Source organism: Pseudophryne corroboree, chromosome 5, assembly GCF_028390025.1.
Source record: "Pseudophryne corroboree isolate aPseCor3 chromosome 5, aPseCor3.hap2, whole genome shotgun sequence".
Taxonomy (NCBI): Eukaryota; Metazoa; Chordata; class Amphibia; order Anura; family Myobatrachidae; genus Pseudophryne; species Pseudophryne corroboree.
Window position 1 is genome coordinate 123540566 of NC_086448.1, and position 19080 is coordinate 123559645.

The 19080-nt window shown below is 47.4% G+C and overlaps 1 protein-coding gene across 1 annotated transcript in view; it reads left to right on the top strand.

Moving 5' to 3' along the window:
* YME1L1 (YME1 like 1 ATPase) overlaps positions 1 to 19080 on the top strand; it is a 134426-nt gene that overhangs the window by 18192 nt on the left and 97154 nt on the right. The window contains exons 3-5 of the mRNA XM_063921680.1: positions 3494 to 3659; positions 12811 to 12906; positions 13217 to 13326. Coding sequence (XP_063777750.1) covers positions 3494 to 3659; positions 12811 to 12906; positions 13217 to 13326 — 372 coding nt within the window. The remainder of the gene's footprint in view (positions 1 to 3493; positions 3660 to 12810; positions 12907 to 13216; positions 13327 to 19080) is intronic.

Consider the following 19080-nt stretch of genomic DNA (forward strand, 5'->3'; position numbering starts at 1 on the left):
TCTCAGCGCGCAGTGGGATCACTCGCAGGTTGACCCCTAGATAGTACAAGTATTATCCCAGGGGTACAGATTGGAGAGTCGAGACATCTTCTCCTCGCAGGTTTCTGAAGTCTGCTTTACCAACGGCTCCCTCCGACAGGGAGGCAGCATTGGAAACAATTCACAAGCTGTATATCCAGCAGGTGATAATCAAAGTACCCCTCCTACAACAAGGAAAAGGGTATTATTTTTCCACACTATATTGTGGTACTGACGCCAGACGGCTTGGTGAGACATAGTCTAAACTGAAATCTTTGAACACTTACATAAAAGGTTCAAATCAAGATGGAGTCACTCAGAGCAGTGATAGCGAACCGGAAAAAAGGGGACTATATGGTGTCCCTGGACATCAAGGATTACCTCCATGTCCAAATTTGCCCTTCTCAACAAGGGTACCTCTGGTTCGTGGTACAGAACTGTCAATATCCGTTTCAGACGATGCCGTTTGAATTATCCACGGCACCCCGGGCCTTTTACCAAGGTAATGGCCGAAAAGATGTTTATTCAAAGAAAAAAGGCATCTAAATTATCCCTTACTTGGACGATATCCTGAAAAGGGCAAGTTCCAGAGAACAGTTGGAGGTCGGAAGAGCACTATCTAAAGTAGTTCTACGACAGCACGACTGGATTCTAAATATTCCAAGAATCGCAGCTGTTTTCCGACGATACGTCTGCTGTTCCTAGGAATGATTCTGGGCATAGTCCAGAAAAAGGTGTTCCTCCGGGAGGAAAAAGCCAAGGAGTTATTCGACCTAGTCAGAAACCTCCTAAAACCAGGCCAAGTATCAGTGCATCAAGGAGTCCTGGGAAAAATGGTGGCTTCTTACGAAGCGATTCCATTCGGCAGATCTCAGGGGATTTGCTGGACGAATGGTCCGGATCGCATTTTCAGATGCATCAGCGGATAATCCTGTCTCCAAGGACAAGGGTGTCTCTTCTGTGGGGGCTGCAGAGTGCTCATCTTTTAGAGGGCAGCACACTCAGCATTCAGGACTGTGTTCTGGGGACCACGGATACCAGCCTGAGAGGCTGGGGAGTAGTCACACAGGGAAAAAATTTCCAAGGAAGTGTGGTCAAGTCTGGAGACTTCTCTCCACATGAATATACTGGAGCTAAGGGCAATTTACAATGCTCTGAGCCTAGGAAGACTCCTGCTTCAAAGTCAACCGGTGCTGATCCAGTAGGACATCATCATGGCGGTCGCCCACGTTATCAGACGGGGCGACACAAGAAGCAGGAGGGCAATGACAGCAAGGATTCTTCGCTGGGCGGAAAATCATGTGATAACACTGTCAGCAGTGTTCATTCCGGGAGTGGGCAACTGGGAAGATTTCCTCAGCATAAATGAATTCCACCCGGAAAAGTGGAAACTTAATCTGGAAGTTTCCACATGATTGTAAACCGTTGGGAAAGACCAAAGGTGGTTATGATGGCGTCCCACCTGAAGCGCCAGGTCAAGAGACACTCAGGCAATAGCTGGGACGCTCTGGTAACACCGTCGGTGTACCAGTCGGTGTATGTGTTCCATCCTCTGCTTTTCATACCCAATGTATTGAAAATGATAGGAAGGAGAGGAGTAAGAACTATACTCGTGGCTCCGGTTTGGCCAAGAAGGACTTGGTTCCCGGAACTTAAAGAGATACTAAGAAGGGTCTTGATTCGGCAAGAACCGTGTCTGTTCCGGGACTTACCGCAGCTGCGTTGACGCCAAGGCGGGTGAACGCCGGATCCTAAGGGAAAGAGGCATTCCGGAAGAGGTCATCCCTACCCTGGTCAGAGCCAGGAAGGAGGTGACCGCACAACATTATCACCACTTAGGTGAAAATATGTGCCAGGGTGTGAGTCCAGGAAGGCTCCACGGAAGAATTTCAACTAGGTTAATTTCTACATTTCCTGCAAACAGGAGTGTCTATGGGTCTCAAATTGGGTCCATTAAGGTTCAAATTTCGGCCTGTTGATTTTCTTCCAGAAAGAAATTGGCTTCAGTTCCTGAAGTCCAGAAGTTGTTAAGGGAGTACTGCATATACAGCCCCTTTGATGTCTCCAGTGGCACTGGGCGATCTCAACGTAGTTTTGGGATTCCTAAAAAAAAAAATCACATTGGTTTAAACAACTCAAATCTGTGGATTTGATATATCTCACATGGAAAATGACCATGCTGTTGGTCCTGGCCTCGGCCAGGCGAGTGTCAGAATTGGCGGCTTTATCTCACAAAGCCATATCTGATTGTCCATTCGGACAGAGCAAAGCTGCGGACTCGTCCCCAGTTTCTCCTTAAGGTGGTGTCAGCGTTTCACCTGAACCAGCTTATTGTGGTACCTGCGGCTACTAGGGACTTGGAGGACTCCAAGTTGCTGGATGTTATCAGGGCCCTGAAAATATAGTTTCCAGGTTGGCTGGAGTCAGGAAATCTGACTTGCTGTTTATCCTGTATGCACCCAACAATGCTGGGTGCTTCTGCTTCTAAGCAGTCGATTGCTCGTGGGATTGGTAGCACAATTCAACTTGCACATTCTGTGGCAGGCCTGCCACAGTCTAAATCTGTTAAGGCCCATTCCACAAGGAAGGTGGGCTCATCTTGGGCGGCTGCCCGAGGGGTCTCGGCATTACAACTTTGCCGAGCAGCTACGTGGTCGGGGGAGAACACGTTTGTAAAAATTCTACAAATTTGATACCCTGGCAAAAGAGGACCTGGAGTTCTCTCATTCGGTGCTGCAGAGTCATCCGCACTCTCCCGCCCGTTTGGGAGCTTTGGTATAATCCCCATGGTCCTTTCAGGAACCCCAGCATCCACAAGGACGATAGAGAAAATAAGAATTTACTTACCGATAATTCTATTTCTCGGAGTCCGTAGTGGATGCTGGGCGCCCATCCCAAGTGCGGATTATCTGCAATACTTGTACATAGTTATTGCTAACTAAATCGGGTTATTGTTGTTGTGAGCCATCTTTTCAGAGGCTCCGCTGTTATCATACTGTTAACTGGGTTCAGATCACAGGTTGTACAGTGTGATTGGTGTGGCTGGTATGAGTCTTACCCGGGATTCAAAATTCCTCCCTTATTGTGTACGCTCGTCCGGGCACAGTACCTAACTGGAGTCTGGAGGAGGGTCATAGGGGGAGGAGCCAGTGCACACCACCTGATCGGAAAGCTTTACTTTTTGTGCCCTGTCTCCTGCGGAGCCGCTATTCCCCATGGTCCTTTCAGGAACCCCAGCATCCACTACGGACTCCGAGAAATAGAATTATCGGTAAGTAAATTCTTATTTTTAAAACCTAAAAGATACTGAGGTTTATAAAGTCACAGACCGATTCCACATGTGCAGCCATCTGGGTTGGAGGGAGAGAAAAGGACAGAGCAATACAAAAAAGGATTCCCTTACAGGCAGTCTTACTCTGTCTGAGACCAATCCATTGTGTTGTTTTAAGGGCTGTGTTTTGTTTTGTTTTTCCAGCCTACATTTAATCTCCGGGACCTGGGCTTGTCTGAACTGAGACTTGCACAACTCGATGAGCTGTTTGATAGGCTTCTTCCCGGCTTTTATGCTGATAAAAAGAAAACCTCAGCCCACTGGCACACATCGCATGTATCTGCACAATCCTTCTTTGAAAACAAAAATGGTAAGTCCTGGGTTACAATGAGGGTAATGAGATCCTTTAGACATTTCGGGGCTTTTTCCTTAACATATGGTATCTAATGTTTAATATATGAAAAAGTAACATGTAATTTTAGCACATTGGGCTTGATTCAATTCAGAGGGGGTTGAATGGCGCCGCAAAGGAGCTCCTGAAACTATTCAGTTCGGTGCACTGTTATGTTAGAGAATAACGTTTCTTGCGTCTTGCTGTTTAGTCGCGAGAACCGGCATTCTCTAACTTAAGTGCCTTGCGCGATGCTGTTTCTGCTGCGCTAAGGGCAGAAAACAGCATTGCGCCAGTAGTTTTGTTGGCTTTCTGCTCACACCCCGGGAGTGGTGCTAGAAGAAATCCTTTAGTCGGACATAACCTCACCTTGAATTGAATAGCTTTGTGAGCGCCTTCCCGGCACTATTGAGTTCGTGCTGAATTGAATCGAGCCCATTGTTTTTCATACCTGGTCTTCATTGATCTCCCAACACCATGCAGTCACTTGATTTTAAAATTAAAATTAAAAAAACTCACATTGCGTGAGGTCCCACTGAGAAAAGGGTTATACGTGAAGCAATCAGGGGAGGTTGTGATAGGGAAGTTAGATAGACACACTACAATATATTTGTTTCTTTTCCTATTTGTATATAGAAAACTATACTAATGATGTGTGATACTATTCAACTTGCATGACTTTGCTTAGGGGGTAATTCCAAGTTGATCGCAGCAGGAATTTTGTTAGCAGTTGGGCAAAACCATGTGCACTGCAGGGGGGGCAGATATAACATGTGCAGAGAGAGTTAGATTTGGGTGGGTTATATTGTTTCTGTGCAGGGTAAATACTGGCTGCTTTATTTTTACACTGCAAATTAGATTGCAGATTGAACACAACACACCCAAATCTAACTCTCTCTGCACATGTTATATCTGCCCCCCCCTGCAGTGCACATGGTTTTGCCCAACTGCTAACAAAATTCCTGCTGCGATCAACGTGTAATTACCCCCTTAATCTTTATAAAGGAGATACTAAGTCAAAGTGCAAAACTGTTAATTTGTACACTAGCAAGCCACTGTATTTGTCACTTAGCTGCTCCTTTTATCATGTGACAATAGTGTCCTATTACAGTTTTGGCTTAGCAGCAATAGTATTTTACCTGTTATCCGGTACAGAGAGTTACCATAAAGCCACCTGGCAAACCTGTGGCTCACCAGCTGTTGTGAAACTACACATCCCAGCATTCCCTGATAGCAGAACTGTGGCAGAGCATGCTGGGACTCATAGATTAAAAACAGCTGGAGTGCTGCATTTTCAATATGACTGCCCTAAAGCTATGCAAAGGTTGTACATTTTCCTGGGTTAAGCACAACTCTGCAAATACATTTTCTCTAATGTCCTAGTGGATGCTGGGGACTCCGTAAGGACCATGGGGAATAGACGGGCTCCGCAGGAGACAGGGCACTTTAAGAAAGCATTTGAATACTGGTGTGCACTGGCTCCTCCCTCTATGTCCGTCCTCCAGACCTCAGTTTGAATCTGTGCCCGGACGAGCTGGGTGCTACTTAGTGAGCTCTCCTGAGCTTGCTATAAAAGAAAGTATTTTGTTAGGTTTTGTTATTTTCAGAGAGATCTGCTGGCAACAGACTCCCTGCTACGTGGGACTGAGGGGAGAGAAGCAGCCCTACTCACTGAAGATAGGTCCTGCTTCTTAGGCTACTGGACACCATTAGCTCCAGAGGGATCGTACACAGGATCGCACCCTTGGTCGTCCGATCCCGGAGCCGCGCCTCCGTCCCCCTCGCAGAGCCAGAAGATAGAAGCCGGTGACAGAAGCAAGAAGACTTCGAAATCGGCGGCAGAAGACTCCAGTCTTCATATGAGGTAGCGCACAGCACTGCAGCTGTGCGCCATTGCTCCCACACTAAACCCACATACTCCGGTCACTGTAGGGTGCAGGGCGCAGGGGGGGGGGGGGCGCGCCCTGGGCAGCAATTAGAGACCTCTTGGCAAAAGTGGGCATATATACAGTTGGGCACTGTATATATGCATGGGCCCCCCGCCATATTTTTACACAGAATCGCGGGACAGAAGCCCGCCGCTGAGGGGGCGGGGCTTCTTCCTCAGCACTCACCAGCCACATTTTCTCTCCACAGCTCCGCTGAGAGGAAGCTCCCCAGGCTCTCCCCTGCAGCATCACGGTAGAAGAGGGTAGAAAGAGAGGGGGGGCACATAAATTTGGCGCAAAAAACAGTATATACAGCAGCTACTGGGTTAACACTAAGTTACTGTGTGATTCCTGGGACATATAGCGCTGGGGTGTGTGCTGGCATACTCTCTCTCTGTCTCTCCAAAGGGCCTTGTGGGGGAACTGTCTTCAAATAGAGCATCCCCTGTGTGTGTGGTGTTGGTACGTGTGTGTCGACATGTCTGAGGTAAAAGGCTCCCCTAAGGAGGAGGGTATCCGTTCACATGGTCGACCATGTTAAGGTCGACAGTCATTCGGTCGACATTGACATGGTCGACATGGACACATGGTCGACACATGAAAATGGACGACACATGAAAAGGTCGACACAAGTTTTTTTAACTTTTTTTTTTTCTTTTGGGGAACTTTTCCATACTTTACGATCTACGTGGACTACGATTGGAACGGTAATCTGTGCCGAGCGAACCGGTAGCGGAGCGAAGGCACCATGCCCGAAGCATGGCGAGCGAAGCGGTGCACTAATTGGGGTTCCCAGTCACTTTACGCAAAAAAGACACCAAAAAAGTTTAAAAACTCATGTCGACCTTTCATGTGTCGACCATGTGTCCATGTCGACCATGTGTCCATGTCGACCAATAGTGGTCGACCTAATGACTGTCGACCATAACATGGTCGACCATTCATACCGGAACCAAGGAGGAGATGGAGCAAATATGTGTGTGAGAGGGTGTCTCCGTCGACAACGCCGACACCTGTTTGGATCTGTGTAATTAAGTGCTAAGGTGAATTTATTTCACAAAAGATTAGAGAACAGACAGGAAATCTACCCATGTCTGTCCCTATGGCGCAGAGACCTTCAGAGTCTCACAATGCTCACTATCCAAAATAATAGACACTGATATCAACACGGAGTTTGACTCCAGTGTCGACTACGATAATGCAAAGTTACAGCCAAAATGGCAGAAAAGTATTCAATATATGATTATTGTAATAAAAGATGATTTGCATATCACTGATGACTCATCTGTCCCTGACACAAGGGTACACATGTTTAAGGGGAAGAAAGCTGAGGTAAATTTCCCTCCTCTCATGAGGAAAAAGAGCGGGAATCTCCAGACAAGAGACTGCAGCTTCCCACAAAGAATTCTCAGGCAGTATCCTTTCCTTACTAGGGCCAGGATATGATGGGAATCTTCCCCTAGGGTGTCACGTTTGCCCAAAAGGTAGCCCTGACGTAACAGCTATTCTCAGGGATCCTGCAGATAGCGTGCACATTCTGGTACACTACTCAGACCGGCGATTGTGTCGGCATGGGTTTATAGCGCTGTGGCGGCGTGGACAGGTACCTTATCAGCAGAAATTGAGACCCTAGTATATATATGTGTGTGTGTATGTGTATGTATATATATATATATATATATATATATATATATATATATATATATATATATATATATATATATATATATATATATATATATATATATATATTCAGTAGATATAGAGGTTTGGCACTCCTCCTGTAATTTATAATAGAAATGGCTCCGGTGCCCTGTCCTTTGGAAATATGAACATTGACAGTGTGTGACTGGCACTCGGGAGACTTGAAAAGATAGGCTGACACAGTTGCTGATGTCAACGTTTCAGAGCTGTCGCTCCTTTATCAAGACAAACTGCAAATGAACCAAATACAAACATTTTATACCTTACCCTACACCTCGTGCAAGTCCTGTCCACCGCTCACCGGGAGTCCCTGTGACGTCATAGGCACCCGACGGCGCCGGCGACCCGGCTTACCCCGGGAGGCGTGGCACAGGAGAAAGTGTCCCATCACCATAACAACAAAAGACGGCTGGAAATACAGAAAATGCATGTTACACATTGTGCATACCTAGGTGGGAGCTTTAGTTCGTATGACAATAGTACACCCTGTAGCTGTATAACAGCGTGTCATACCAGGGATGTTTAAAATAATGAGAGAAGTCCCTAAAAGGAAAAATTTCAAAGCACAGACTCTCCCAGTAAGTAGCAGGTCATCAAACTAATGCAGTAATACATAAATGGCTGTAATGCACTAGCAATTCATAAATACTGTATCTAAATACAACAAGATCATAACTTTATAAAAAGCATGAAAATGACAAGATATCGTTCAGTCCCCATGGTTTAACCGTTTGTAGGGTGTGGATCCATCTGGCCTCTTTCTGTAATAGCCGACGTCCACGGTTGCCCCCTCGAATATTTTCGGGGATACCATCAATAATTTTGTACTTGATAGAGGCCAAGCTGTGTTGACATTCTTTAAAGTGACGGGCCACCGGTTGCTCCGATCCCCGACCTTCTATTGCTGCACGAATGCTTGATCTGTGCAATGCAATTCTCTCTTTGAACTGTCTGATCGTTTTGCCGATGTACATAAGCCCACATGGGCATTTAATGTAGTAAACCACAAGACGACTGGTGCAAGTGAACGGCTGTGAGATCCGGAATTTTTTGCCTGATCTTGGATGATAGAAGAATTCACCCGTCTCCAAGCTGCTACAGGTAGTGCAGCCGAGGCACCTGTAGTTGCCCGGCTTGCGTGTAAGAAAATGTACAGGAGTGGGGGGTTTGCAGTGAGTAATGTCATTGTGAACAATTCTGTCTTTCACATTGCGACCTCGTCGGTAAGATGGTAAAATGGTGGTAGCCTTGAATTGCTTTAATTGTTTATCTTGTGAGATAATTGGACAAATTTGTTTGGCAGTCTGCATGGTACTGTTGCTCATCGTTGAGTAATCTTGTGGCCAAACTATTCTATTCGGGTTGTCAATTTTCTTAGTTTTAGATATAGATAGATAGAGATATATATATATATATATATATATATATATAGATATATATAGATAGATATAGATATAGATATAGATATAGATATAGATATAGATATAGATAGATATTAATTAAAGATGCTGTCTTAAGAGATATATATATAATAAAACATGCCCAAAGAGACATGAGTATACTGGGTCCTAGAGTCAAAGCTATGTCGATTTCTGCTTGACGTGTCCTGTAGAATATGCAATGGACAGATGATGCCGACTTAAGAGGCATATGGAAGGCTGAGGATTGTGTGGAGAAGGGTTCTCGGACCTGGTTTCCACAGCTATAGCTAGTAATTCTGATATTTTGCCTTATATTCCTACACAGCCTAGGAAAGCACGTCATTATCAAATGCAGCCTTTCGAACAAAGAAACAAGAAAGTCTGAGGTGCGTCCTTTCTTGCCAGAGGCGGGGGCAGAGGAAAGAAGCTGCACAACACAGCTAGTTCCCAGGAACAGAAGTCCTCCCCGGCCTCTACGAAAATCCACCGCATGTCGCTGGGGCTGCACAGGCGGAGCTAGGCCCGGTGTGGGCACGCTTTCGTAAGTTCAGCCACAAGTGGGTTCACTCCCTGTTAGATCCCTGGGCAATAGATATTGTGTCTCAGGGATACAAGCTGGACTTTGAGAAGATGCCTCCTCACTGACGGCCCTGCCGGCTTCCCCCCACGAGAGGGAAACAGGGTTAACTGCAATTCACAAATTGTATCTTCAACAGGTGGTGGTCAAGGTTCCCCTCCTTCAACAAGGAGGGGGTTATTATTAGACCATGTTGTAGTCCCGAAACCAGACGGTTCGGTCAGACCCATATTGAATTTAAAATCCCTGAACATATACCTGAAAAGGTTCAAGATGGAATCGCTAAGAGCGGTCATTGCAAGCCTGAAAAGGGGGAGATTTTATGGTGTCTCGGGGCAAAAAGGATGCATACCTTCATGTCCCCATTTATCCACCTCATCAGGCGTACCTCAGAATTGCGGTACGGAATTGTCATTACCAATTTCAGACGTTGCCGTTTGGTCTCTCCACGGTCCTGAGAATATTCACCAAAGTAATGGCGGAAATGATGGTGCTCCTGCGGAAGCAAGGGGTCACTATTATCACGTACTTGGTCGATCTCCTCATAAAAGCGAGATCAAGAGAGCAGTTGCTGAACAGCGTATCACTTTCTCTGGAAGTGTAACGGCAACACGGCAGGATTCTATGTATTCCAAAGTCGCAGTTGGTTCCTACAGCTCATCTGCCTCTTCTATGCATGATCCTAGACACAGACCAGAAAAAGGTTTATCTCCCGATAGAGAGAGCTCAGGAGCTCGTGACACTGGTCAGGAATCTATTAAAACCAAAACGGGTGTCAGTGCATCACTGCACTCGAGTCCTGGGAAGGGTGGTGGCATCATACGAGGCCATTCCCTTCGGCAGGTTCCATGCGAGGACCTTCCAATGGGACTTACTGGACAAGTGGTCCGGATCACATCTTCAGATGCATCGGTTAATCACCCTACCCCCCAGGGCCAGGGTGTCTCTCCTGTGGTGGCTGCAGAGTGCTCACCTTCTCGAAGGTCGCAGATTCGGCATTCAGGACTGGGTCCTGGTGACCACGGATGCAAGTCTCCGAGGGTGGGGGGCAGTCACACAGGGAAGAAATTTCCAAGGGCGGTGGTCAAGTCAGGAGACTTTCCTTCACATCAATATCCTGGAATTAAGGGCCATATGCAACGCCCTAAGTCAAGCGGAGAACCTGCTTCGCGACAAATCGGTGCTGATTCAGTCAGACAACATCACAGCAGTGGCTCATGTAAACCGCCAAGGCGGCACAAGGAGCAGAGTGGCGATGGCGGAGGCCACCAGAATTCTTCGCTGTGCGGAGAATCACATAAGAGCACTGTCAGCAGTGTTCATTCCGGGAGTTGACAACTGGGAAGCAGACTTCCTCAGCTGGCACGACCTCCACCCGGGAGAGTGGGGACTTCATCAAGAAGTCTTCACGCAGATTGCAAGGCGGTGGGAACTGCCACAGGTGGACATGATGGCATCCTGCCTCAACAAAAAGCTACAGAGATATTGCGCCAGGTCAAGAGACCCTCAGGCGATAGCTGTAGATGCACTAGTGACACCGTGGGTGTTCCAGTCGGTTTATGTGTTTCCTCCTCTTCCTCTCGGCACCTTTGGTATGAGAATCATAAGAAAAGGAGTGAGAACAATACTCATTGTTCCGGATTGGCCAAGAAGGATTTGGTATCCAGATCTGCAAGAAATGCTCACAGAGGACCCATGGCCTCTGCCTCTCAGACAGGACTTGTTGCAGCAGGGGCCCTGTCTGTTCCAAGACTTACCGTGGCTGCGTTTGATGGCATGGCGGTTGAACGCCGGATCCTAGCAGAAAAAGGCATTCCGGATGAGGTTATTCCTACGCTGATAAAGGCTAGGAAGGATGTGACGGCTAAACATTATCACCGTATATGGCGAAAATATGTTGCTTGGTGTGAGGCCAGGAATGCCCCTACGGAGGAATTCCAGCTGGCCCGTTTCCTTCACTTCCTACAGTCGGGAGTGACATTGGGCCTGAAATTGGGTTCCATTAGGGTCCAGATTTCGGCCCTATCCATTTTCTTTCAAAAAGAACTGACTTCTCTTCCTGAAGTCCAGACGTTTGTATAGGGAGTGCTGCATATTCAGTCCTCTTTTGTGCCTCCAGTGGCACCTTGGGATCTTAACGTGGTGTTGAGTTTCCTGAAGTCACACTGGTTTGAGCCACTTAAAACCGTGGAGTTAAAATTTCTCAGGTGGAAAGTGGTCATGCTATTAGCCTTGGCTTCGGCTAGGCGTGTATCAGAATTGGCGGCTTTGTCACATAAAAGCCCCGATCTGGTGTTCCATATGGACAGAGCAGAATTGCGGACCCGTCCACAATTCCTGCCTAAAGTGGTGTCATCTTTTCATATGAACCAACCCATTGTGGTGCCTGTGGCTACTCGTGACTTGGAGGATTCCGAGTTACTGGATGTGGTCAGGGTTTTGAAGGTTTATGTAGCCAGAACGGCTAGAATCAGGAAAACTGAGTCGCTGTTTATCCTGTATGCAGCCAACAAGTTGGGTGCTCCTGCTTCAAAGCAAACTATTGCTCGCTGGATCTGTAACCCGATTCAGCAGGCTCATTCTGCGGCTGGATTGCCGCTGCCAAAAATCTGTAAACGCCCATTCCACAAGGAAGGTGGGTTCTTCTTGGGCGGCTGTCCGAGGGGTCTCGGCATTACAGCTTTGCCGAGCAGCTACTTGGTCAGGTTCAAACACTTTTGCAAAGTTCTACAAGTTTGATACCCTGGCTGAGGAGGACCTTGTGTTTGCTCATTCGGTGCTGCAGAGTCATCCGCACTCTCCCGCCCGTTTGGGAGCTTTGGTATAATCCCCATGGTCCTTACGGAGTCCCCAGCATCCACTAGGACGTTAGAGAAAATAAGATTTTACTTACCAGTAAATCTATTTCTCGTAGTCCGTAGTGGATGCTGGGCGCCCGTCCCAAGTGCGGACTTCTTCTGCAATACTTGTATATAGTTATTGCTTAAATAAGGGTTACATTATGGTTGCATCAGGCTTGCTCTGATGCTCTGTTGTTGTTCATACTGTTAACTGGGTAAGTTTATCACAAGTTATACGTTGTGATTGGTGTGGCTGGTATGAGTCTTGCCCTGGATTCCAAAATCCTTTCCTTGTACTGTCAGCTCTTCCGGGCACAGTTTCTCTAACTGAGGTCTGGAGGAGGGACATAGAGGGAGGAGCCAGTGCACACCAGTATTCAAATGCTTTCTTAAAGTGCCCTGTCTCCTGCGGAGCCCGTCTATTCCCCATGGTCCTTACTGAGTCCCCAGCATCCACTACGGACTACGAGAAATAGATTTACCGGTAAGTAAAATCTTATTTTTTGATTGCAAGAATACATTTAATAGTATATGAGCTTCTAAACAGCTACACTATTGTTCCCATTGGTTATTTGCTAATAAGCAGTCTTACCTGGATTTGTCGGTTTCTTTCTTTTTTCTTTTTTTCTTTTTAATATTTTTATTTTTTATTTTTTTAAGGCTACCCCAATACATTTAGTGCCCTGCGACCACACTGTAAGCAGCAGCCGCCGAGCCCACTGAAGCAAGTCTGTGCCAACCTCAGTCGCTGGCCAGGTAAAGAGCCATCTCGGTTGTCGCATCTGCCTCTTCTACACTACTATACTGCTGCTCCACTTGAATTTTTTATGGGTTCTTACTGCCTTTGTTTTTTTTGTTGTTTTTTTAAGTTATTTGTTTTATAATGCAAATGAATGTACAGATAATTATATGTGCACAGACTTCTTGTTTACAAAGAGGTTTTATAGCCAATAAAGGAAACGTGCATTATCAATGTTTAGATAGTGCCACAATAGAGTATAAATTAGTGGGCTATTATCTCTTAAAATGTAAGTAAATAATGATGACTGGAAGTTTTTTTTCTTAGTTTATATACAGTCTCGAGGATTCAAGACCCTGAAAACAAAGGAACGTCGTCTGCAGTCCACCTCAGAACGCTTTGCTGCAGCAGAAAGTGCAGCCCCCTCCTTCGTGAAGGTCAGTATGACAGCGCGTCTAAATGGAAAGAGGAACCGGCCGTTCTACAAAATAGAGATTTCTTTTCTTCTTTAGAAAATCTCAAATTACATTTTTTCTCTATCGTCCTAGTGGATGCTGGGGTTCCTGAAAGGACCATGGGGAATAGCGGCTCCGCAGGAGACAGGGCACAAAAAGTAAAGCTTTATGATCAGGTGGTGTGTACTGGCTCCTCCCCCTATGACCCTCCTCCAAGCCTCAGTTAGGTTTTTGTGCCCGTCCGAGAAGGGTGCAATCTAGGTGGCTCTCCTAAAGAGCTGCTTAGAAAAGTTTAGCTTAGGTTTTTTATTTTACAGTGAGTCCTGCTGGCAACAGGATCACTGCAACGAGGGACTTAGGGGAGAAGAAGTGAACTCACCTGCGTGCAGGATGGATTGGCTTCTTTGGCTACTGGACATTAGCTCCAGAGGGACGATCACAGGTACAGCCTGGATGGTCACCGGAGCCTCGCCGCCGGCCCCCTTGCAGATGCTGAAAAGAGAAGAAGGTCCAGAATCGGCGGCAGAAGACTCCTCAGTCTTCTTAAGGTAGCGCACAGCACTGCAGCTGTGCGCCATTGCTCTCAGCACACTTCACACGGCAGTCACTGAGGGTGCAGGGCGCTGGGGGGGGGCGCCCTGGGAAGCAATGTAAACCTATTTTTTGGCATAAAATACCTCACATATAGCCTCCGGGGGCTATATGGAGATATTTAACCCCTGCCAGAATCCGTTAAAGAGCGGGAGACGAGCCCGCCGAAAAAGGGGCGGGGCCTATCTCCTCAGCACACCGCGCCATTTTCCTCACACAGCTCCTCTGGTCAGGAAGGCTCCCAGGCTCTCCCCTGCACTGCACTACAGAAACAGGGTAAAACAAGAGAGGGGGGGCAAAATTGTGGCAAAATTATATATATTAAAGCAGCTATATAGGGAGCACTTATTATAAGGCTATCCCTGTCATATATAGCGCTTTTGGTGTGTGCTGGCAAACTCTCCCTCTGTCTCCCCAAAGGGCTAGTGGGGTCCTGTCTTCTTTAAGAGCATTCCCTGTGTGTCTGCTGTGTGTCGGTACGTGTGTGTCGACATGTATGAGGACGATATTGGTGTGGAGGCGGAGCAATTGCCAAATATGGGGATGTCACCCCCTAGGGAGTCGACACCAGAATGGATGGCTTTATTTATGGAATTACGGGATAGTGTCAACACGCTAAAGCAGTCGTTTGACGACATGAGACGGCCGGACAATCAATCAGCACCTGTCCAGGCGCCTCAAACACCGTCAGGGGCTGTAAAACGCCCGTTACCTCAGTCGGTCGACGCGGACCCAGACACAGGCACTGATTCCAGTGGCGACGGTGACGAATCAACCGTATTTTCCAGTAGGGCCACACGTTATATGATTTTGGCAATGAAGGAGGCGTTACATATTGCTGATACTACAGGTACCACAAAACAGGGTATTATGTGGGGTGTGAAAAAACTACCTATAGTTTTTCCTGAATCAGATGAATTAAATGAGGTGTGTGATGAAGCGTGGGTTGCCCCCGATAAAAAACTGCTAATTTCAAAGAAGTTATTGGCTTTATACCCTTTCCCGCCAGAGGTTAGGGCGCGCTGGGAAACACCTCCTAGGGTGGACAAGGCGCTCACACGCTTATCAAAACAAGTGGCGTTACCCTCTCCTGAGACGGCCGCACTTAAAGATCCAGCAGATAGGAGGATGGAAAATATCCAAAAAAGTATATACACACATACAGGTGTTATACTACGACCAGCTATAGCGACAGCCTGGATGTGCAGTGCTGGGGTAGCTTGGTCAGAGTCCCTGATTGAAAATATTGATACCCTGGATAGGGACAATGTTTTACTGTCTTTAGAGCAAATAAAGGATGCGTTTCTTTATATGCGTGATGCACAGAGGGATATTTGCACACTGGCATCACGGGTAAGTGCTATGTCCATTTCGGCCAGAAGAAGTTTATGGACGCGACAGTGGTCAGGTGATGCGGACTCAAAACGGCATATGGAAGTTTTGCCGTATAAAGGGGAGGAGTTATTTGGTGTTGGTCTATCGGATTGGTGGCCACGGCTACAGCCGGGAAATCCACCTTTTTACCTCAAGTCACTCCCCAACAGAAAAAGACACCGACTTTTCAGCCGCAGCCCTTTCGTTCCTTTAAAAACAAGAGAGCAAAGGGATATTCATATCTGCCACGAGGCAGAGGAAAGGGGAAGAGACTGCAACAGGCAGCTCCTTCCCAGGAACAGAAGCCCTCCCCCGCTTCTACAAAAGCCTCAGCATGACGCTGGGGCTTCTCAAGCGGACTCGGGGGCGGTGGGGGGTCGTCTCAAGAATTTCAGCGCGCAGTGGGCTCACTCGCAGGTGGATCCCTGGATCCTGCAGATAATATCTCAGGGTTACAGGTTGGAACTAGAGACGTCTCCACCTCGCCGTTTCCTGAAGTCTGCTTTACCAACGTCCCCCTCCGACAGGGTGACGGTCTTGGAAGCCATTCACAAGCTGTACTCTCAGCAGGTGATAGTCAAGGTACCCCTTTTACAACAAGGAAAGGGGTATTATTCCACTCTATTTGTGGTACCGAAGCCGGATGGCTCGGTAAGACCTATTCTAAATCTGAAATCCTTGAACCTGTACATAAAAAAGTTCAAGTTCAAGATGGAGTCACTCAGAGCGGTGATAGCGAACCTGGAAGAAGGGGACTTTATGGTATCCTTGGACATCAAGGATGCGTATCTCCACGTTCCAATTTACCCCTCACACCAGGGGTACCTCAGGTTCGTCGTACAGAACTGTCACTATCAGTTTCAGACGCTGCCGTTTGGATTGTCCACGGCACCTCGGGTCTTTACCAAGGTAATGGCCGAGATGATGATTCTTCTTCGAAGAAAAGGCGTATTAATTATCCCATACTTGGACGATCTCCTAATAAGGGCAAGGTCCAGAGAACAGCTAGAGATGGGACTAGCACTGTCTCAAGAAGTGCTAAAGCAGCACGGGTGGATTCTGAATATTCCAAAATCCCAGTTAATTCCGACAACACGTCTGCTGTTCTTAGGGATGATTCTGGACACGGTTCAGAAAAAGGTTTTTCTCCCGGAGGAAAAAGCCAAGGAGTTATCCGAACTTGTCAGGAACCTCCTAAAACCAGGAAAGGTGTCTGTACATCAATGCACAAGAGTCCTGGGAAAAATGGTGGCTTCTTACGAAGCAATTCCATTCGGCAGATTCCACGCAAGAGTTTTCCAGAGGGATCTGCTGGACAAATGGTCAGGGTCGCATCTTCAGATGCACCAGCGGATAACCCTGTCTCCAAGGACAAGGGTATCTCTTCTGTGGTGGTTGCAGAGTGCTCATCTATTGGAGGGCCGCAGATTCGGCATACAGGATTGGATCCTGGTGACCACGGACGCCAGCCTGAGAGGCTGGGGAGCAGTCACACAAGGAAGAAACTTCCAGGGCGTGTGGTCGAGCCTGGAAACGTCTCTTCACATAAACATTCTGGAACTAAGAGCAATCTACAATGCTCTAAGCCAGGCAGAACCTCTGCTTCAAGGAAAACCGGTGTTGATCCAGTCGGACAACATCACGGCAGTCGCCCATGTAAACAGACAGGGCGGCACAAGAAGCAGGAGTGCAATGGCAGAAGCTGCAAGGATTCTTCGCTGGGCGGAGAATCATGTGATAGCACTGTCAGCAGTGTTCATCCCGGGAGTGGACAACTGGGAAGCAGACTTCCTCAGCAGACACGACCTTCACCCGGGAGAGTGGGGACTTCATCCAGAAGTTTTCCACATGCTTGTAACCCGTTGGGAAAGACCAATGGTGGACATGATGGCGTCTCGCCTCAACAAAAAACTGGACAGGTATTGCGCCAGGTCAAGAGATCCGCAGGCAATAGCTGTGGACGCGCTGGTAACGCCTTGGGTGTACCAGTCGGTGTATGTGTTTCCTCCTCTGCCTCTCATACCAAAAGTATTGAGAATTATACGGCAAAGAGGCGTAAGAACGATACTAGTGGCTCCGGATTGGCCAAGAAGGACTTGGTACCCGGAACTTCAAGAGATGATCACGGAGGATCCGTGGCCTCTACCTCTGAGAAGGGACCTGCTTCAGCAGGGTCCCTGTCTGTTTCAAGACTTACCGCGGCTGCGTTTGACGGCATGGCGGTTGAACGCCGGATCCTAAAGGGAAAAGGCATTCCGGAAGAAGTCATTCCTACCTTGATTAAAGCAAGGAAGGAAGTAACCGCGCAACATTATCACCGCATTTGGCGAAAATATGTTGCGTGGTGCGAGGATCGGAGTGCTCCGACGGAGGAATTTCAACTGGGTCGATTCCTACATTTCCTGCAATCAGGATTGTCTATGGGTCTCAAATTGGGATCTATTAAGGTTCAAATTTCGGCCCTGTCGATTTTCTTCCAGAAAGAATTGGCTTCAGTTCCTGAAGTCCAGACCTTTGTTAAGGGAGTACTGCATATACAGCCCCCTGTGGTGCCTCCAGTGGCACCGTGGGATCTCAATGTTGTTTTGGACTTTCTCAAATCTCATTGGTTTGAACCACTAAAAAATGTGGATTTGAAATATCTCACATGGAAAGTGACCATGCTACTAGCCCTGGCTTCGGCCAGGAGAGTGTCAGAACTGGCAGCTTTATCTTACAAAAGCCCATATCTGATTTTCCATTCGGACAGGGCAGAACTGCGGACTCGTCCGCATTTTCTCCCTAAGGTGGTGTCAGCATTTCATCTGAACCAGCCTATTGTAGTGCCTGCGGCTACAAGCGACTTGGAGGACTCCAAGTTGTTGGACGTTGTCAGAGCTTTAAAAATATACATTTCAAGGACAGCTGGAGTCAGGAAATCTGACTCACTGTTTATACTATATGCTCCCAACAAGTTGGGCGCTCCTGCGTCTAAGCAGACTATTGCGCGCTGGATTTGTAGTACGATTCAGCTTGCACATTCTGTGGCAGGCCTGCCACAGCCAAAATCGGTAAATGCCCACTCCACAAGGAAGGTGGGTTCTTCTTGGGCGGCTGCCCGAGGGGTCTCGGCATTACAACTCTGCCGAGCGGCTACGTGGTCGGGGGAGAACACGTTTGTAAAATTCTACAAATTTGATACCCTGGCTAAGGAGGACCTGGAGTTCTCTCATTCGGTGCTGCAGAGTCATCCGCACTCTCCCGCCCGTTTGGGAGCTTTGGTATAATCCCCATGGTCCTTTCAGGAACCCCAGCATCCACTAGGACGATAGAGAAAATAAGAATTTACTTACCGATAATTCTATTTCTCGGAGTCCGTAGTGGATGCTGGGCGCCCATCCCAAGTGCGGATTATCTGCAATAATTGTACATAGTTATTGTTACCTAAATCGGGTTATTGTTGTAGGGAGCCATCTTTCAGAGGCTCCTCTGTTATCATACTGTTAACTGGGTTTAGATCACAGGTTGTACGGTGTGATTGGTGTGGCTGGTATGAGTCTTACCCGGGATTCATAAATCCTTCCTTATTGTGTACGCTCGTCCGGGCACAGTATCCTAACTGAGGCTTGGAGGAGGGTCATAGGGGGAGGAGCCAGTACACACCACCTGATCATAAAGCTTTACTTTTTGTGCCCTGTCTCCTGCGGAGCCGCTATTCCCCATGGTCCTTTCAGGAACCCCAGCATCCACTACGGACTCCGAGAAATAGAATTATCGGTAAGTAAATTCTTA